The sequence below is a fragment of the Apodemus sylvaticus genome, chromosome 18, assembly GCF_947179515.1.
Source record: "Apodemus sylvaticus chromosome 18, mApoSyl1.1, whole genome shotgun sequence".
NCBI classification, from domain to species: domain Eukaryota; kingdom Metazoa; phylum Chordata; class Mammalia; order Rodentia; family Muridae; genus Apodemus; species Apodemus sylvaticus.
Window position 1 is genome coordinate 68,548,622 of NC_067489.1, and position 19,289 is coordinate 68,567,910.

Consider the following 19,289-nt stretch of genomic DNA (forward strand, 5'->3'; position numbering starts at 1 on the left):
GGTCATCAGCTGAGCCTGTGGCCAGGGCCGCAGGTCGGGCAGGTGCTAGCCCCTGAGAAGTCCTCAGGCAAAGGGGGGGGGTGTTCAGAGTAGAGGCTGCTACATCTTCCCCACACCGACAGAACAATTTTAAAGGAGTTTATAAGTCTTATTTCTTTATGTCAAAAAATTAATTCTGCGTTAAAAATGATTTCACATAGAAAAATTCCAGAATGTCACCATACCAACCTGTCACTAAAAACTTCATGGTGTCCTGTGTTCTCTGGGCTCAGTTTTGATAAATTATTAAAGACAATCTTACTTCATCTGCTTCTGTTTGTGTTGGTCGTTGTATTGTTGCAGAACAAGGGAAGGACTAATTTACAGGCTGTGTGAGCTTTGCATACACGCACAAGCACACACAGATACAGCAGAATCTCTTAACTGAACGTTGAAAGTTTACATAGAAATGCTCAGATGTGAGGGAATCTTTGTCTTAGGACATTAATCTGTTCAATGAGTATCAAAGTGATAAAATGGCTTGTCTTTGGTTCCTGCTCAACTCACAAAGTTTCCTCTTCTTTTTACCTGTTCTCCGTGTCATCTGTGTTTCCTCAATTACTAAATACTTTCACTAAATATTACTAAAATATTTTGCAGGAGATTTGTGGAATAATAATATATAATATTGAGTGAGTATACATTCCCAGAAAGAAAGACAAATAGGAAATAAAGAAATAAAGAGTCATAAAGAAAGAAAAAAGAAAAAAGAAAGACATGTTCTTCCTCATGTGTATCACAGCCTAATATGCATACATACACAAATACACACACACACATACACACACACAAATATATGAATAAGGAGAAGAAAAAAGAACAAATATTAGGCAACGTGGAAGGACTGAATATAAGGAATTAATATGAATCATGCAAGTTAATTATTTTTCTAGTGCCAAATCCTTGTCGGTTTTCATTTGTTTTTGTGGACAGATACACAAAAATATAATTTATAATGCAATTGTAAGATCCACCATGAAGTTACATAGTTTCAAATTGGCTTCTCTAATTGGACAAAAGCCTACTAAGATGAAAGATTTAGGTACAGTTAATTTTTGGTACATTAGTTTTATACTTTCAAGTCATTTTAGTTATAAAGAGTTCTGTATATGAATTTATAAGGAAAATTATCCTATGTACATCTAATGTACACTATCTTACTTTCAAGATGATTTAAAATTATTTTTAAATGGACATGTATTACATTTGTGTGGTAAGAATCACAGAGATAGTTCAAATCGCCTGGGCACGTGGCAAGGAATCAGATGGTGGACCCACATCAAATCAAAATAAAACAAAATGCAGTCCAGCATGTGGGCCCAGGTCCAGCTGACTCTCCTTCTCCTGTCATTTTTCAGGTGCCCGCTTAGGTGGGCCATGCCTGCTTACTTGAGGTGATAATGAGGTCACTGGTCCTTAATGCAGTTTTAACCCGTATTCTTGTTCTTCACATCAGTGGGGGGAAAGCTGACCTGTCCATTGACTCAGGAGATCCTCCACGATGATGAAGTCTTGCTACTCAAGCTTAGCTCTTTATATGAGACCCAGAAAACATGATCTAAGTTCAAGAGAAATGTGAGATGTCATGTTTATTGTTTACAACGTTGTATGCTCAGGGCTTAAGCTTCCAGGCTAAGGCAAGAGGTGTTCCTGTGCAGACAGGTGACAGAGTATGGTGGTCTCCAGCCTGTGTGAAGAAGGGAGGCAGAGTCTTGGTCCATTTATATCCGATGTCTGCGCCAGGTTTTCCCTTTCTCTTTGTGTACGCTTGGGTTGGTCATGGAGAGAAGCAGGAGTAAACACTACGCTTCCTTCTTATGGCTCATCTGTTTTCGAAGTCAGGACTAAAGCTTGGTGAGGGCAAGCCTGTAGCTAGAGGGTGAGCCTCACATGTTGAGTAAGCATTGGAAAATCCTCACCCCTGAGACAAAGGCTAGGCAGTGGCAAGCCACGCAGAACCTAGGGATGGTCAGTTCAAGAAGTAACTCGTCAGACTAGGTGGTCTGGTACTGTCTGGTCCCACAGGAAGAGGCTATGGCTGTGTCCTTTGGTAGACCCACCTGCTTCACCAGTTTTAGTAGACAATTCAAGAAAATGAGGTCAGTTTTAAAGGCCAATTTTATGCCAATAAGATTTTGTTTTCTGAGCCAAGGACTAGACAACACAAACATGGATGATGATGAACTCCAGTGACTGTCGTCCAAAGTTCTGAGGTCAGTCAGAAATGTGAAGCCAGGAAAGTAAATTGCAACCGTATTAATTTTGAGGTTCCTTTGACTATGTGGTATTTGGGGGTCCCTTTGACTAGGCGGTGCTTTGAATGGCATCCTTCTCAGTTAGTGATGCTATTTAGAGAGGTTTAGAAGGTGCAGCCTTGTTTGCAGTCTGTCTCTAGGTGGAGAAAGGAAGATCCAGGCTCTGAGGAGCCTGCAACTGCCAGGCCTGACCAAAGGCCCAAGGGAGTCCTGGGGAAAGGTGGTTGCTCGGCCTCTGCTCTTCTTTTTGTGGCCGCTATGTGGTGCTAGATGCTAGCCCAGGCCCAGCTGGGGCCTTGGAGGAGCTACCTGCTGTTCTGGCTCTGCCAGACATGAAGAAGCTCTGACAGTACAGACTCAGTGGCTGATTCAGGACACTGGAGGTGCTATGGGTATGTTGTTATTTCTTGTCTCCAAGCTCTGCGGCTCTTAGAGTCTGGTCTCCCTTTAGGAGTTGGAAACCGCATGCAGAGTGGAACAACTGGATAATAGACATTTGCCTCTTTCCTTTCTAAAACATTAGCCTTTCCGAGGAGGAGTAAAGATCCCTTCCCTTGCGAGCTCAGAACGAGCTTTACTTTACCCATTTTGGGCAGGTAGGAAGGACAGAAATAGAGACAACTGGGTCTGGAGCCGCCCTCAGCAGTAGAGTGAATGGGTCTTACAGGTCATTCTACAATCTGCTTCTGAATCGTGTGCCTAGCACACAGTGTGTGCTTCACTAAGTGAATGAATGATGGAGTGAATGAGTTTATGGATGGAGTTGTTCAGACTTTTCTCCTGGATTTACCCTCTGGATATATTTGGGACTGGAGCCCGCTCCTCTGCATAGAGATTTCAGGAGCAGCCTAATGGGAAGGGTGGACCTTGGAGGCCCACGTAGCTGTGACCTTCACACTTGCCTGTCAAAGGGAGTTCTTTTTCTTCACTGTGTGAGCATCATGAATATCCATCAAGTATTTGGTACATCTTTCTAAACTCCAAAATCTCCTGTCTACAAATATGCCTCCTCAGACCAATGAATAATAAAGGTCTGGTGTCTGTAGAGTTTGTGGATATTGGCTTTTCTCCCCAGGCATGCAGAGCTTGGGAAAATGGGTGGACTTTTGGAGTTGGCCAGTGAGAACATGGAAAGATGGGTCTGTCTGTTAGGCCCTGGGGTGGCGGGTCTCAGTGCACAACACCTGGAGTCAGAGTGAAGCTGTGAATGGGTGAGGCTTGGGGGAGCTGGGATAAAATTGAAGTTCTGTCAGAATATGGACTGTGGGAGGGAGGGGAGGCTTCACAGCTGCCCCTGCAGAGGCCCTTTCTAGTCTGGTCACTCTTCATGTCCTCTAGAATTTCTTATCAACCTTTAAATCAACCTTTTAAATCAACGAAAATTCTGTTTGTTGATACTGCAGTGGAGCCTAGAATCCTGGGCTATCCACTGCAGGACAGAAGAGGGGGAGAAGAAAGAAGAGGAGGAGGAGGAGGAGGAAGAAGAGGAGCTGCTATATGCTCGGGCTGAGCCTACAGTCCCTGTAAACACTCTTGCTCCTGTGGTTTCTAGTTACCTAGGTCATGTTCTCACAAATACCCTTTTCTTCCAGGATAGATAAAGTTGACATTGGGCTTAGTACAATCCCATCCTCAGTGTCAAATGACATTCCCCAAGGCAAGGCAAGGTTCTGCCACACAGGCCTTCACCTGACTGTCAAAAGATCACCCTGCTTGTTTTGCAAATTCTATCCCTGGGGTCCAAAGAAAGATTCCCAGGGAGGAAGTGGGGGTGGGGAGGGAAAGACTAGAAAATGCCCTTTCAGGTTTAATTTCCTGGTTGTATGCAAACTCTACGAGATCCACACATGGATATAGCACGTGCTGGGTTCTGGGTTCTGTGGAAATACAGCAAGAGGCAAACGGACACACAACAGCCTCTCAGCCCAGGAAGCTCTAGACTATAGAAGGCTGTGAGGCTGGCAGGAGGATCTGGCACAGAGGGGTAGGGGGTGGGGAGGAGGGAGGGGAGGGAAGGGGGAGTCCTTGCCAAGGAGTTGAGATGCCCTGAGCTCTTTTGGAGGTGGGATTCTGGCAGGCAGAAGCTGTGGGGCACAAGTGCAAAGATGTATAAAGGTGAGGACACGGGAGACGGGAGAGCCTAGGGCCCACGTGCTGTGCACAAGGGTTCTTCAGTTGGCAGAGAAGGCTGCTAAAGGAAGAAAAGCTGGACCATGCAAGGTGCTGGCATGCCCATGGGGCTTAGGATGAAAGAGGTTTTAAAGCAGGAAAGAAAGAGTCAGAGATCGCAGCAGCCACTGTTTGACAAAATGTCAGTCCCCAGGACGTCTACCTCTTGCTGTCTTTTCCTCTTTCTCTTTTCACAAGGAGCTGGACCAGCCATCTCTGACCAGAACATCCCTGTCCTTTCCACACCTGGAGGAGGAAGGCGTGGCTCAGCCCAAGGGAGGCTCCAGCCATTGGCTCCCATCCACTCCCAGACTAGAAGCGGCTGAGCCCAAGGCCAGGGCCAAGGCTGGAGCTGGGTGTTCTGTTCCTGCTTTGGGGAAAGAGTCTGTTTCTCCATGGCCATAGAGCAAAACATTCAACCTGGCATCCTGGCCGGGGAGCAGTTTCTCCCAGCTCCTCCTGCATCCCCTCCCCCTCCCCCTCGATTCCCAGCTCCTCCTGCATCCCCTCCCCCTCCCTCTCGATTCCCAGCTCCTCCTGCATCCCCTCCCCCTCCCCCTCGATTCTCAGCTCCTCCTGCATCCCCTCCCCCTCACCTGGATTGTACCTTTCTCCCTCCAGTGCTTGCCTGTCTCTCCCCCTTGCAACACTCATTATTCTGCCTGTTTCTCCTTCTCATTCTTCCTCTCTCTCTGGATGTGGATGGAGGTGTGTGTGTGTGTGTGTGTGTGTGTGTGTGTGTGTGTGTGTGTGTGTGTGTCTGACATAGCAGTGGGCATGTGAGGTGGCTGGTCACACTATGTCCATAGTCACAAAGTAGAAAGAGGACTCTGCTAGGCTTCTTCCTGTTTTTATTCATATTAATTCAGGGCTCCCAGCCCCTGGCACTGCGCTGCAGAAACTCAGGGTAGGTCTTTCCTCCTCCCCTAAACTTCTCTAGAAAAGTTCCCACAGACACGGCCAGAGGAGTGCTGTCTAGGAGGCTCCAAATCCAGACAAGCTGATGATGAAGATTGTCACACCTCTAATCCCAGGTATTGTCTTCACCCTGCACATCTCTTGCAGAGCCTGCATCTGTCTGCTTCTTTCTCCCTGACCTGGACCAAGAAATGCGCACCCAGCCCCTGCAGGTGCCCTGCCCTGGTATCCAGCCTCCTCCACACCTGCTTTCCCATGCTCCCCTGCCCTGCTCCACACTTGCAGACTGCCCCATGGCTGGAGGCCCCCACACTCTGTGCACATGCCCCAGGGGGTCCACAGGTGCTGACCTCACCCCATCCTGCCCCTACATTCTCCATCTCTCTGTCACTGCCCATAGCCTGTCCCAAGCTTCAAACACACACTTGCTCACCTCAAGTAAGATCAAAAGTAAGCGCTCTGGAGCCTGTTCAAAGTGACCCAGCCTCTCTGAATCTGCTTTCTCATCCATGAAGCAAAGCAGTTAGATTCAAGGACATCGTACTCATAAGGAGTATAGGAAGTGCTGTGCACAGAAGTCAGTCGCTGCTTTGTGGTCATAGTTGTCACCTTATTCATTGTCACTGTTGTCCTGCCTGCCTTCATCTCAGGATCATAGGAATGACTTGCTACGTGGCACAACCTCTGGATGACCCCACTATATAAAACACAGCAGAGCTGTGGAGAAACTATGATGTTTTCAGGAGAGTCATTAGGTCCCTGCGGGCAGGGCTGTTGGGAAGTGGACCTCTCTGTTCTTCCAGCAGAGGCTGTGCAGGGAGGAGGTGGCTTCTGTCAAAGGGAGGCAGGGACAGTGTCTGGGGGAAATACCTCTGGCCTGTCTCTCTTGAGTCCTGAGAGGGATTTCTGTACTTGAAACCTGGGAGGAGGTATCATGAAGTGCCCCCCCCCAGCTTTGGGGTGTCCCTTGGCTTTTATTGGTTGGATGAATCCATGGAGCCTGCAGTGTGTGTTTCCAGGCTGGGTATCTGTGATCTTCTTCTCAAACTGCACATTCATCAGCAAATTTGGGAAGGGATCAGGCTGCAGCTAGAGCTCCTCAGGGCTGGTCCACAACTTCTTCAACTTTCCCTTCCTTCCCAACCTCCATCCGGGAGGGAAGGAACTCCCTGGGCTGGGTTTTTTGAGGTGAGCTTGCAGGGTGGGGGGGGTGGGGGTAGGGGTTGGGAGGTGGGGGGGTGGGGGGTGGGGGATAATGGGTTCCACCATCAGTGGGTTCCAGCTGCTGAAACTTCTGGACTGGGGCAGTAAAGCCCTTAGAAACTTTCAAAAGGAGAAGGCAACAGTCAACATGGTATGCTTACCAGAGGGCAGACATTGTTCAAAGCACCTTACTACACCTGGTGAGTTAAAGACAGAGACTTAGAAATTGAGGCATAGAGCCTATGTCACAGAGACTTATAGGAAGTTAGTTCAACTCTCAGTGTCACAATGCTATATTTAGTCTCTTTATAGCTTTCTCCTTCTTGGGTCCCACAGGCATTGTTCCTTCTTGTCTCTTCATGGTCAGCAGGTAGGGGAGGGTTGGAGGGTTGGTGTGCACTCTCAAGCTCCCTCAGTTAGGAAACTCCATCTGGCAGCCGAGAAGATGGGGACAGATTATCCTGATTGTCTGGATGCTGAGATGAGTCCTATGTCCAGGACACAGAGACCACATACTGGGAATTCAGGATGATAGGACAAGTCCTTTTCCTTATCAGCCAGGACATTCTTAGCAAGAAGTCAAGATGCCTCAAATGCCCTGAGCTTCTGTTGACTGAGAGGAGGCGTCTACTCCAGGGAATCTGTCCTAGTCCTTTACCCAATTCTGGCTTACTTTGGCTGCTTTTCTGTGGGCTGTAGAAGCTGCACTGATCTGCTTTGTGTGTGTGTGTGTGTGTGTGTGTGTGTGTGTGTGTGTGTGTTCATGTTTATACACATGTATGTGGGTGTGTATGGACTCCAGAAGTTGATGCCTGGTGTTTTCTTTGCCTGATTTTTTTGAGACAGGGTCTCTCTCTGAATCTTGCTTGCTAGCTAGCACCAGAGGTCTTCTTGTCTTTACTCCCAGGAGTGCACACTGCTAAATAAATCCATTTTTTAAAAACATGTGTGCTGAGTCTTTATGTATGTGTGATCAATACTTTATTGATGACAGCCATCTTGCAAGCCCCAAAATTCTGTTTTTGTGGGCACCCGAGACACTCAGTTCTGTTTATTCTAACTGGATGCTACTTGGAACCTACATGGAATCCCTGTTCTTTTCTAAAGTGTCCCTTCACTAGAAGCTCATAGAGAACCAGAAATTCTCCTGCTGTAGGGGCTCTGAAGCTGTCCCTACCCCATGCCTGTCAATCACCTGGGAAAACTTCTTAAAATGTTTGGAAGTCTCTCATGGGCCCAAGGAGTTGTCTTATCTATCACAAGCTGTCAGGGACTGTGGGTGCCAGTTACAGGAGAGCAAAGATCTGGTTCCATGTGGTCATTTCATGGATTTCAAAGCTGAGGCCCAGAATGCAAACCTCATTTGTCCATGGCCATAAGTAGAACTCTGCTCTTTCCACTTGCATAAAAAACAGGAGTCTTCTCCATTTTTATGTTTCACTTCCTCAGCGGGCTCAGAGCTCCTGTGAGACCCTAGCACCTTAACTTCCTCCCACCCATGGTCTGGAATGAAAGAGCTCTTGTCCAGTCAGAGCCCCTTACTTCACAGCCTGAATGTTCACACTCTGGAGAGGTTTCCAAAGTTTTGCTTTTAAACCTGACTTATGGATAGCATGCTTTCTTTGCAGTAAGTATTAAAAAAATCATCCTTGTCTTCTAAAAATGGGTGTGGCACACCTTAAGATACAACTATGGTTTTGTCCTTCTTGGAGCTCAGCTAAATCCACTCAGCAGTCAGCTGCTCTGTCTCCCTGAGGAGTCTGGGGAATGCTCTCTATTTCTCCTCTGCTGTCTCCCAAGAGAGGCCAAGTTCCAGTGCCTTGGCTGCACCTTAGTCTCCCTGCCTCTCAGAGAACCCCAGAGTCACTCAGAATGACGCTTGAGGTGTCAGGGAGATTCCCAGTAGACAAGGACACCAGGGACTGGCCTGTGGCCAGTAGGATCTGGTTTGAAAGTCTAAGGCTGTCTCCACTCTGTCTCCTCCTGCTGGCGGGAGGGCAAAATGCCATTCTGGGGACAAAGCCATCTTGGAGACAGGGTGTAAAAGTCTCACTGGGGCAAAAGGAAGGCAGAGTGTAATGGAAGTTGGGGAAGACACCTCAAGACTCCCAGGGACTGAACCATCAACCAAGGATCACACATAGTTCCAGCCAAAAATGTGGCAGAGGAATGCCTTGTTGGACATCAGTGGGAGGAGTGGTCTTTGGTCAGTTAAATTCTCAATAAAGGCTCCAACAAAAGGGGGGAGTTGGGGGAGGGGGAGGTGGGAGGGTGTTGGGTAAAGGGGCATATACATGGAGGCAGGGGGTGGTAGGAGGGGTAGGGAATCTTGGGGAGGGCTTTTGGGAGGGGGAAATTGGGAAAGGTTTTACCATTGGCAATGTAAATGAAGAAGATACTCAATAAAAAAAGATTAAAAAAAAGAGAGAGAGAGAGAGAGAGATTAAGGGTAAAAAAAGAACCCTTAATCTAAGGTTGTAAACACAGATATTCAGAAGGTAGTTTGGCATGACGCCCATGAGCTAACTATTGGTAGTAATATCCCTTATAGGACTTATTCAAACTGGAACTGACCTGGGCACTCCTTCCATACTGGCTAGCTTTCAAGTGCTGGGGGTGCTATGCAGGCTGCTGGGGAAGAAAAGGCATCAGTGGACTTTTCTAGCCATCAGTGTTAGACTATATTAGAACCTTTCAGGAAATATTTGCCCAGATACACAATAGTGGCGCAATGGTTGTGGAGATAACGAATGACTCTTAGATTGAATTTGAAGCCTGCTTCCCAGACACAGTCCTTTGCTTGATGCCATGACCCTAGCCAAAAACTCATGCCTAGAATTTTTCTGTAGTTATTATTAAATATACATACATGCATATTATTAAATATACATACATATAACTATATGAATAAACCTGCTGAGTCCACTTAGTGTGGTTTATATGTACATGTTCTTAGGGTTGGTTACTTGGTGTTGAATAACCAATTAGGGGACTCATCACTGGGAAAGATTACTTCTCCCTATGTCAGCAATCATTAAGGTATTAAGGTTTTCTAAGCAGTCAATGCCTGACAAAAATCAGTAGGAACCAAGCAATTATCATGATAAAAACATAAAATCTTGGAAATGCTACACACATTTAGTTAGCTTTTAATTTGGTAATATTTAAAAGCATAGCCTCTTTTTCTATTACATACAGAGTTAGCTTACATAGACCTTGAATATCATGGTTTGTTGGGGTTATAGCTCCTCTTCTTCCCATTATTAAAGTGAAAATTAGTAAAAAAGAGTTTTGTATGTGGATATAGATGTCCATCTTTTTATATATAAACTTGCATATTCCTGAAAAACAAAACCATAGCAATAAAATAATTTTAATATATATTATTTAGAAATATTAACATAAAGTATTTCTGAGCCCTCAATAATTTTCATTACCCTTGACTATTAGGAAAGTAAAATACAATTTAATTTCTTTCTAGAATTTGCTTTGGGATAAAATCCTTATCAAAATTTATGTTGCCAAAACAAAATGTTTATAACAATACAACTTTCTTTCTTCAATGAATGTTGCTTTGTTTTGTTTTTAAAAATGATTTTCAAGGTCCCTGAGAGAGCTCAGCCTGGAAAAACATTTGAATGCAAGTCTGACTACGTGAGTTCAATCCCTAGAGCCTACAGTGAAGCAGGAGAAAGCCAACTCCTGAAAGTTGTCTCCCAACTTTCTAGTGTGGACAATGGCATGTACACCACACACACACACACACACACACACACACACACACACACGCAGTAAACAAACAAGCAAACAAACAAACAAGTAAAATGGATTGAAAAGGACATAATTTAAAAATGCAAATCTGGTCCATTGCCTTAACCACTGGATCCCCTCATCCCATCCCACATCTCAGACTCTGCTGCCTGCCTTCCATCCCCTTAGCCCAGCTGGACTCTTTGGTTGGGCCTTAGTGGGAGAGAATGCACTTAGGCCTGCTGAGACTGGATAACCCAGAGCAGGGTGCTACCCAGGGGGAGCTTCTCCTTCTCTGTGGAAGAGGGCAGGGGTGTGGCGGTGGGAGCTGGTGAGAGTGGGCCTGGGAGAGGTGCTGCGATTGGGATGTAAAGTGAATAAATAAATTAATGAAAAAATGAAAAAAAAAACTGAGCCAGAACTAAGTCCAGTGGCCACAACACAACATCAATAACAATAACAAACTCCACAGGATTCAGGGCGGGCGGGGGAGGCTTATGTAAACTGCCAGTGCTAGTTCAACACCTAGCTTTCCTTTGCTAGGCTTTCCCTGTTCAACACCATCCTCAGGACTGAGACGCCTCTCTCGCCCCCTATCGGAAAGGAAAAACAAATGTTTCAAAATTAAAGGGTGACAACAGGGTCACGTTGCTCCAACTCTGTACTTAGGGAAACTTTAAGGCCAACTTAGCAAAGTCTCCCTTGCACAGGTTTGTATCCAGTGTCCCAAATGACTGAAAGCAAGATGTTCCTTTTCTTGATCTGAAAAAAAAAAAAAAAGACTCGAAGACTAAAAAAAAAAAAAAAAAAAAAGGAGAGACTTTGGGGGAAATGCAAAACTATAGCCCTTGGCTGTGGAGCGGCAGAGATGACGTCATCGCTTCTGCAGGGGCGCTGGGGGTGGGGCAGCAGAGTGGGAGCCCGCTGTGTTCTTGCTGCCGCCAAGGCTGCTGGGCTCACCTCAGGGGACTCATCTGGATAAGTAGGGTTCCATGATGGCCATGGGGTGCTCTTTTATAGTAATTCTTTGGCTAAAATTAGCAAACTAATATAGCCCATTGAAGTGTCAGCTATTATCTCCTTAAGTGTTTCTTAACTAGGAACTCTGGAAGTGGATGATTCCAAACATGAAAATAAATGAGTGTATGTGAGGTATCTATCTAGTGGTAGAGGAAAATGACTTGGCTTAGAGGATATGGTGAGCACGCCTTTCTGACAGTTTCAGGAGAGATGTGATGCCTCCTATACATACAAAAAAAAAAAGGCAAGGGACTTAAAAAAAAAGTTATGATCACTGTTGAGGTTTTAAAAGATCATCTTTACCCTTTTCTTTTCAATTTACCTTTCAAGTTCTAGGAATTCTCCACACTCAGTTTGAAACATGTGCGAAAATTCACAAACTGTAAAGGGTTTTGTTAAGAGGCATACACAATTCTCATATGCAAATGTGAATGCATATGAGAAAAATGCAGAAAGAGGTCAATAAAAAAATTGTCCTGAGCTACCTAATGACCCTCTAAGTGACAAAACACTACACTAGAAGCTGAGTAAACTCAATCTGAAATTCATATTTTAATAGAGGCATCTGAACGTGTTGACTCTATCAACCAACAGGGAAATAAAACATGCACTGTGAGCTGAAGTTACGTTGGCCAATAACCATTCTGCTAAAATTCAAGAACATTTAGAAAACAGCTGTGATAGTATAGGATGGTATATTCATTCACAATACCTCATAAGTGAGTCTGTCTTCAGGCAAGAACAACAATGCTATTATCTTTGTAGTCTGAGACAATACTACAAGGGGAAAGAGAAGAAGGTAGAGAGAAGAGATCATGGGATAGAAATCTTGAAAACATGGCCATGAGGACTGGCCAGTTGAAGTAAGAGCAGCTTAGATGAATATGACAAATCATACTGTGGGATTATTGGCAGGGAGGTCAACATAACAGCAGAGAGGGTAGATATCTGCCCAGCTCTAGTGCTCACTAAGCCTTTTTATTAATATGAAATTTTTAGGTCTCTCATCTAGGAATTGAATGATCAAAGAAGCTGTAGAAACCTTCAGCTGAGGAGCCCCGGGGACTACAGTCACGGAGAACCACTTGAGTAGTGTGGCTCTGAGGCTCCTGACACCTCATAAACTGCCACATAGCAGTCTGTGGATTAGAGGGGGAAATCAGTGCTGCCGGTCAACCTAATACACATCCTCACCCATGGGATTTGCTGTTCCCAAAGTTCTGTTGGCTGCCACCATGGCCCCACATACCAAACCCACTGGCAGGTTCCTTGAGTCAGCCCTCACTTACCATCCTACTCACAATCCACAGTTCTGTGTTAGGAGGTTTGGGGGCAGCTCTGGCCACAGCCACTACACAGGGAGTTAGCATGCAGGCAAGGACTCCTGTGAAGCTCATAGCTGGTGGTGGCATCCTGAAGCACCAGATGTGGGCATGCTCCCCATCCTGAATGGCTCCAGGACAAATGGGAGTGCTCCTCTTTGTAAATCTGTGGGATGAGAGCATAATTTTACTGGGTGAGCAATGGGGGGTGAGCAATGGGGAAATCATGTGGCCTCACACCTGTACCTAAACCCCAAGCCACCCCACCTGCTGTGGTCCCTCGCTCCCATGCTGCTACAGAGCTCCCAGCACTCAAGTGGATTCTCCCTAAGTTTTATTTTGTGCTTTGACCCCAAACTCTGATAAAAGTAAGGCAAATTTCATTATGTTTTAGGTCCATTTTATACTTAAACACTCTCAGAAGATTTTCTAGGATGCTTTTGCAGTGCTTAAGCAGGCCTTGAGAGACTACCAGAAGAATGTGTCATTGTATTCTTTTCCCAGCCCACAGGAGTAGCCTTCCTGCCAAGAATAAACAAGTCCTAACTCTGCAGACTCCTACACAACTAGGTAGGAATCTATTCCTGAGCTGTGCTTTCAGCTTCACTAAAATTATGTCAAAGAACAGGAACAAGTGTAGAGCGAGGGGGGGAAGACACCTGTTCTCTCAGAAGCCAGGATCCCCAGCAAGCTGCCTCAGGCACGGCTAGGGAAGATGGAGCAGGCTGCAGTCTATGGGCACCAGCGTTCCATTCCTGTGCACAGCCAGTCAACAGTTCCTCACACATAAACACAAACACCCCCCCCCCCCCAGAGAAATAGAAAAAAATGTCATCTTAACAAGGAATGAACACTAATCTCAATATGAGCAGAAGAGTCCAGAGTAGCTACAACTGAGCTGGGACCTCCAAAGATGACACAGACCAAGGGTAAATCTGAGGAGAGAGAGGCCCTAAGAGCTACCTGGCTAAGGTCACATTGACATTGCCAACCCCACTGCCAGGCTGGAAAGCAGCAGGGCACAAAGACTGGGAAGGACCGGTCCTTGCAGGCTTCAGCATGTGCACCAGGCTCTCCTTCCTGCCCTTCCTGACTGAGGTAGGAAAGTTCCCAGGCCTCCCAGGGTTGTTCTTAGCTCCCTTTCACTTTTTGGCTGAGGTCAAAGTCCCTGAACCCTGTGATCAGCACCCAAGGCAAAGTTGTCCCAGGGCGATCCTTCAGGAACTGAGGTAGCTGAAGTCAATAATAGGTCTCAAGCCCCTGTTCTGAGTCCACTTGGTTTCTCAGTCATTATCCTGCGAGTCAGGGGAAGATCAGAGAATGGTCTAAGGTGGTGCTAAGCTGCCAGAGCCACTCTAGCTCTGAACTCTCTGAGAACTCTCTGAAGTTACTCCCTCCACCCCACGCCCCAATTCTTGGTTTCACTGGCCTCAAGAGAGCTTTCAGCCCAGGAGTGGGGATCGGCCAGGCACAGGCGGAGAGGAGGCCCTCTTCTTTGCTTCTTAGCCCTAAACAGGCTAAACTACTAGTTATACAAAATGGGCTTCTTAATGGTTTGGGGTGATAGAGATCGGCCCAGAGCCACAAGGGTATAAAAAACAATCAATTCTGAGACTGCATACCTCAAATCCAATGCAATCTATTCTTATGGGGGGAGGGGTTTAGAAAATTTTAGATTACTTTAATCCCTGCCAGGACTAAATTCAAGTCATCAGACTTGGTGACAAATGCCTAATTTACCAGCTGAACCATCTTGTCAGCTCCTCCAACAGTTTTGAAATTTAACAATAATACAGAAATGATAAAAAAATTCAATTTTTCCTCCCAGCCCCTGCTCCCACAATGATGACTTTGAAACTAATCATTTATTAATAAATTCCTAGGCTGTAAGCTTTAGTTCATTTCCTTACTAACTCATAACTTATGTAACCCAATGAAACTATTCTCTCTACCACACAGTCACTTACCGGTCCTCAGCTTCGTATGTCCAAGCCTGGTGCTAACCTTCTTTATTCTATCCTGAGTTCAGCCACCTGCTGGCTTATGTACATCTCCTCAAGCTCTGCTCAGATCTCATGCTTTGGGCCTCCACAGTGTTCCCTGGCGAATCTCCCTTTATCCTGAATTCATCTACCTGCTGGTTAGTTACAGCTCCTCCAGTCCCTGAGTGCTTCTTCCTTACTGTCTTCCTTCAGCATCTCTCCCAGTGTGTCTCTCGAATCTCTCTTCATTGTCTCACTATTTCCCAGAATCCTCTCTTCTCCTGCCTGTGCCCCACCTCAGATTTTCTACCTCAGCTCATTGGCCATAGGCTTTTTTATTGTTAGGTGATGCTTATAAGAGATTCTCTCTCTCTCTCTCTCTCTCTCTCTCTCTCTCTCTCTCTCTCTCTCTCTCTCTCTCTCTCTCTCTCTCAATATTTTTATTGTCTACATTCTTTGTTTACATTCCAAATGATTTCCCCTTTCCAGGATCCCCCCTCACCATATGTCCCATAAACCTTCTTCTCTCCACCCATTCTCCAATTACCTCTCTCCTTTTTCTCTGTTCTTATATTCCCCTCCAATGCTAGATCAATCCTTTCCAAGATCAGGACCCTCTCCTTACTTCTTCATGGGAGTCATTTGTTATGCGATTTGTGCCTTGGGTATTCAGGGCTTCTGAGGTAACCTTACTTGCAACTTAAATAAAAATGGAAAAAAACAAAAGAAATTCTTCAATAAAAAAGTGTTTTATGACTAGCAAGCCTTGGCAGGAAAAGGCATTTCAAAGCAGGCCAGAGTAACTGTGTTTGGCCCTGGAATCCCACGAGGTAGCTGGATGGAACAGACTCCTACGACTTGACATCTTAATTCCTCATGTGTGCCTCTCCCATCTCACATGCTACAAACAAATAAACTACGTTATATTAAATTATTGTGTGTGTGTGTGTATTTTTTTGAAACAGGGTCTCACTGTGTAGCCCTGAGTAGTTTAAACTTCAGTATGTGAACTTGACTGACATGAGATCTACCTGACTCTTTCTCGTGAATGCTTCAATTAAAGGTGTGCGCCAGCAAATACACAAACAACAACAAAACCCAAAGAAATTTAAATTGTGTGTGTGTGTGTGTGTGTGTGTGTGTGTGATAATCACATTTAAAGAAGACTAGTCCCTTTGAGGTGGGTATAGTAGAAGCTGAAGGGAGGAAAGGATAATGGGGAAGGAATGCATTGATAGTTTAATTTTTAAAATATACTGTCAACCTTAAAAATATAACAATAGACTGGATGTGGCCCTGTCCCTGCTTTATACTCAATATTATATGCACAGCAGATAAACATACTGAATGAGCTATACACTTGCATTGCCTTGGCTATTTACTGAAATAAATTTCATCCAGCATTACATCTCAAATAAGTCATTTTCCTATCCTCTTTCTTTTCTAGTTACGCTGCTTCTCATCTTTTCTTCAGTAACATTTTTATTGGGCTGGAAAGATAATTCAGTTGCTAAAAGGGCTTACTAATCTACCATGACAACTAGAATTCTGATTCTAGCACCAGGTAACAAGCTGGGTATCTTGAAAATGCCTGGAACTTCAGCTCTGAGGGATCTCATATTATTTTCTGGCCTCGCAGTACACACACACACACACACACACACACACCAATTTTATAGTAATATTTTGGCTGTTGAACTCTGACCAACATCATTAGATAAATCATATTTTTATATTGTATAGTAGTTGTGTTTTACATTCTTGCACTCACAAGTGTTTCAGCTATACTACACACATTTCTAGGTTAGCCTGGGCTATAGGATGAGACCATGTAGAAAAAAAAAAGAAAAGAAAGTTAAAGATTTTAAATTAAAGTACAAGGCAAGACAATAAATATATAAAACATACCATTATGAAATAATTCTTTGACCCTTACTTTAGCAGAAATCTGAGGTTTGCTGGAAGGTGTCTGTAGTCATAGGCACTTCTTCACAAGATACTTACTAGTTACAAATAGAAAAGTTGTTACTTTGCTAGGAGCAACCTTAGAGTCAGCATTTAGGCAAGTAGTGTCAGCAGAGATCCACAAGTAAAAGGCGCCAGGGGACTGCACTGATCCTTGCTGGAGCACAGCAGAGGAGAAGATGAAGGAACGCTTGCTGCAGAGACTAACCTTCTCACTCTGGTGTAAGAAAGCTGTCCAGGCAGGGTGTTTACCACTTCTATAGGGGGTATGTTGTGGTTGAGATGTTAGGAAAATACGAATTTCCAAAACTTCACAATACCCTCATCTACAGCCGAATTTGGTAGAAACTCTTTAAATCCCAAGTACATTGTAACACTACTTGAAATTACCAAGTTCTCTAAATCCTTATATTAGATATTATTTATTCAAAGCTCTATTATTTACTACATTTATTTTTAGGTAGATTTGAAGCATATAGAAACTTGTGGTTTGATGACATCCTCCCTTGAAGGAGGTATAATTTACCAGTAATTAATGTAGCAGAAAAGGTGCTATTGGCATCACTTACATATATCTCAAAGTAAGTATTTTATCAGTGGTAGATTATTTTCTTAAAACTAGTTCACACCCCCTAACCAAGAATCAGATACAGCCATTTTCAACCCATTTCAACCCATTATCAACCCATTTTCCATTTCTGTTGTGGTTTATTTCTGTGAATATTGTATATTGCGGAGCATAAGCTGTATTTGGGCTTTTGGATTTTCTTTCCAATAATCATTACTGGAGGTTCATTTAGTGATCAATTTTACTGCGTATTATTTGTAGGTATGCTCATACCCATGTAACATATTCTTCTATATTTAATTTTAAACATCTTACATTTGAAGGGCTTATAGCAGTCTCCAGTTTGAAAATATTGCCAATAACAGTTGTCAAAAGAATCTGTATATATGTAAAAAAATCATTAGTTTATTTTTTAAATGATGTTCCACTGACTATAGGGACTATAGGGAAAGAGTATGCATTTCATTTACACATTTCAAAAGGACTAATAAATCTGGAGAAAATATCTTAAATGAAAATGGACAGTGATAACTGTGAAATCATCACTCTCAGGATTGATTTCAACCCATCTATCTGTGGCATGCATGGTTATGTAAGAGGAACGTTTTCTTTGAATCACCATGGACGTGTGTTCTTTGTACTTGTTTTTTAGATTACTAACTTAAGTTGTGTCCACCCTTTCTAAAGCACTGTCTCACAAGATACCTCAGATAACCCTCCTTCTAGCTTTGCACTGTCACTCTGTAACAGTTTCCTCTGAGACTGAAGCTTTCTAGTCCACAGGAACTCTCTTTTTCAGCAGGAAGAGAAACAACTCCAACTAGCATCACGAATCCCTGAAAGTAACCAGATTTTCTAGGCTCTTTCTTCCAAAGAATAAACAAGGCAAGCCGCTGTGTGAATCACTCTCAAACAAGCCAAGCTGCAAAGACTCAAAACCCAACCCAGCTATGTGAAATAGATGTAGATCAACTGAGTCCCTTGGGAAGCGCTCTCTGTCCAGTATGTTGAGCTGCCTGAAAGGAGTGTTTCAGGTTCCCAAAATTTTCATGCTCTTGCCAGTCCTGGGGTGGACTTTGATGATGCGATTGTTTTTGAATCATTTGTTCTCCTGTGAGTAAGCTCTCACCAGTATTTCTGTAAATAACTCCAATAAAACTCATTGTTTTATTAACTGTACTTGTGTGGTATACATACTTTCGTCTGTTTTGTGCTCTCTATCTGGGGTAAGAAGCAGAAGTTTTGTAATACAACTGTTTACTGAGTTTACTTAAAAGTTTATCAACTATTAGAATGTAAGGCAAATAATCATAACTTTCAAGTTCTTTGTAAAGTTCATATTTTACAGACTCTGGACTAAGTTGGTGCAATAATTGCAACTTCCAAATGTCCCATAGACACCCCTCTCCTCAAACACCTGAGGCTATAGCCATGAGTAATAATTATATTCTCCAAAGGTCCCATAGACACCCCTCTCCTCAAACATCTGAGGCTATAGCCAAGAGTGGTAGCTTCTCTTGTGGGTCTGGGTCCATTCAGAGATTCACCAATATAACTAAAGTTTTCTTTTTAGAAAAAAATAGATGCTTTTTATTTAAAAAAAAATAATAAATTGACAGGAACAAACCAGAAAGAGTTCTGTAGGTGAGGCCTCTAGTCAGCTGTGGACAGTTCAAGGATTAGGAAGACAAAAGCACAAAGATATAATTTTAGGGAGCCAATTTAACTCATTTCCTGTCTGGGTGCAGGTAAAGATTGATTATGTAGCAGACACCCAGAAGGAGACTCAGCCATCCAAGCAAGCGATCATTTCACGCAAAAGTGAAACTTGGCAGTTAGCCTGTTTAATCTTGTGACCCATTACCTATTCTTTGTAAGAAAAGCTGAAGTAGTGAATTATTTAACAGCAATCAAAAACATCTAATAATAGCCTAAGTGCACAGGGAGGTTGTCTTTCTTAGGCAAGTTAGCTGACAGGGTATATTCAAGATAGGGGCAATATCCTCATGGATTATACAAGCTAAAAGCAATTTTGTTTTCACAAGCCTTTACAGCCCAGTAAATCATCATTTAAACAGTATGTCCACCATCACACTGC

The 19,289-nt window shown here is 44.0% G+C and overlaps 1 protein-coding gene across 1 annotated transcript in view; it reads left to right on the forward strand.

Moving 5' to 3' along the window:
• Positions 1-6,636: 6,636 nt before the first annotated feature.
• The window catches only part of LOC127668508 (uncharacterized), a 103,498-nt gene continuing 90,845 nt past the window's right edge, over positions 6,637-19,289 (forward strand). The window contains exon 1 of the mRNA XM_052162142.1: positions 6,637-6,735. Within this exon, the coding sequence (XP_052018102.1) occupies positions 6,637-6,735 (99 nt within the window). The remainder of the gene's footprint in view (positions 6,736-19,289) is intronic.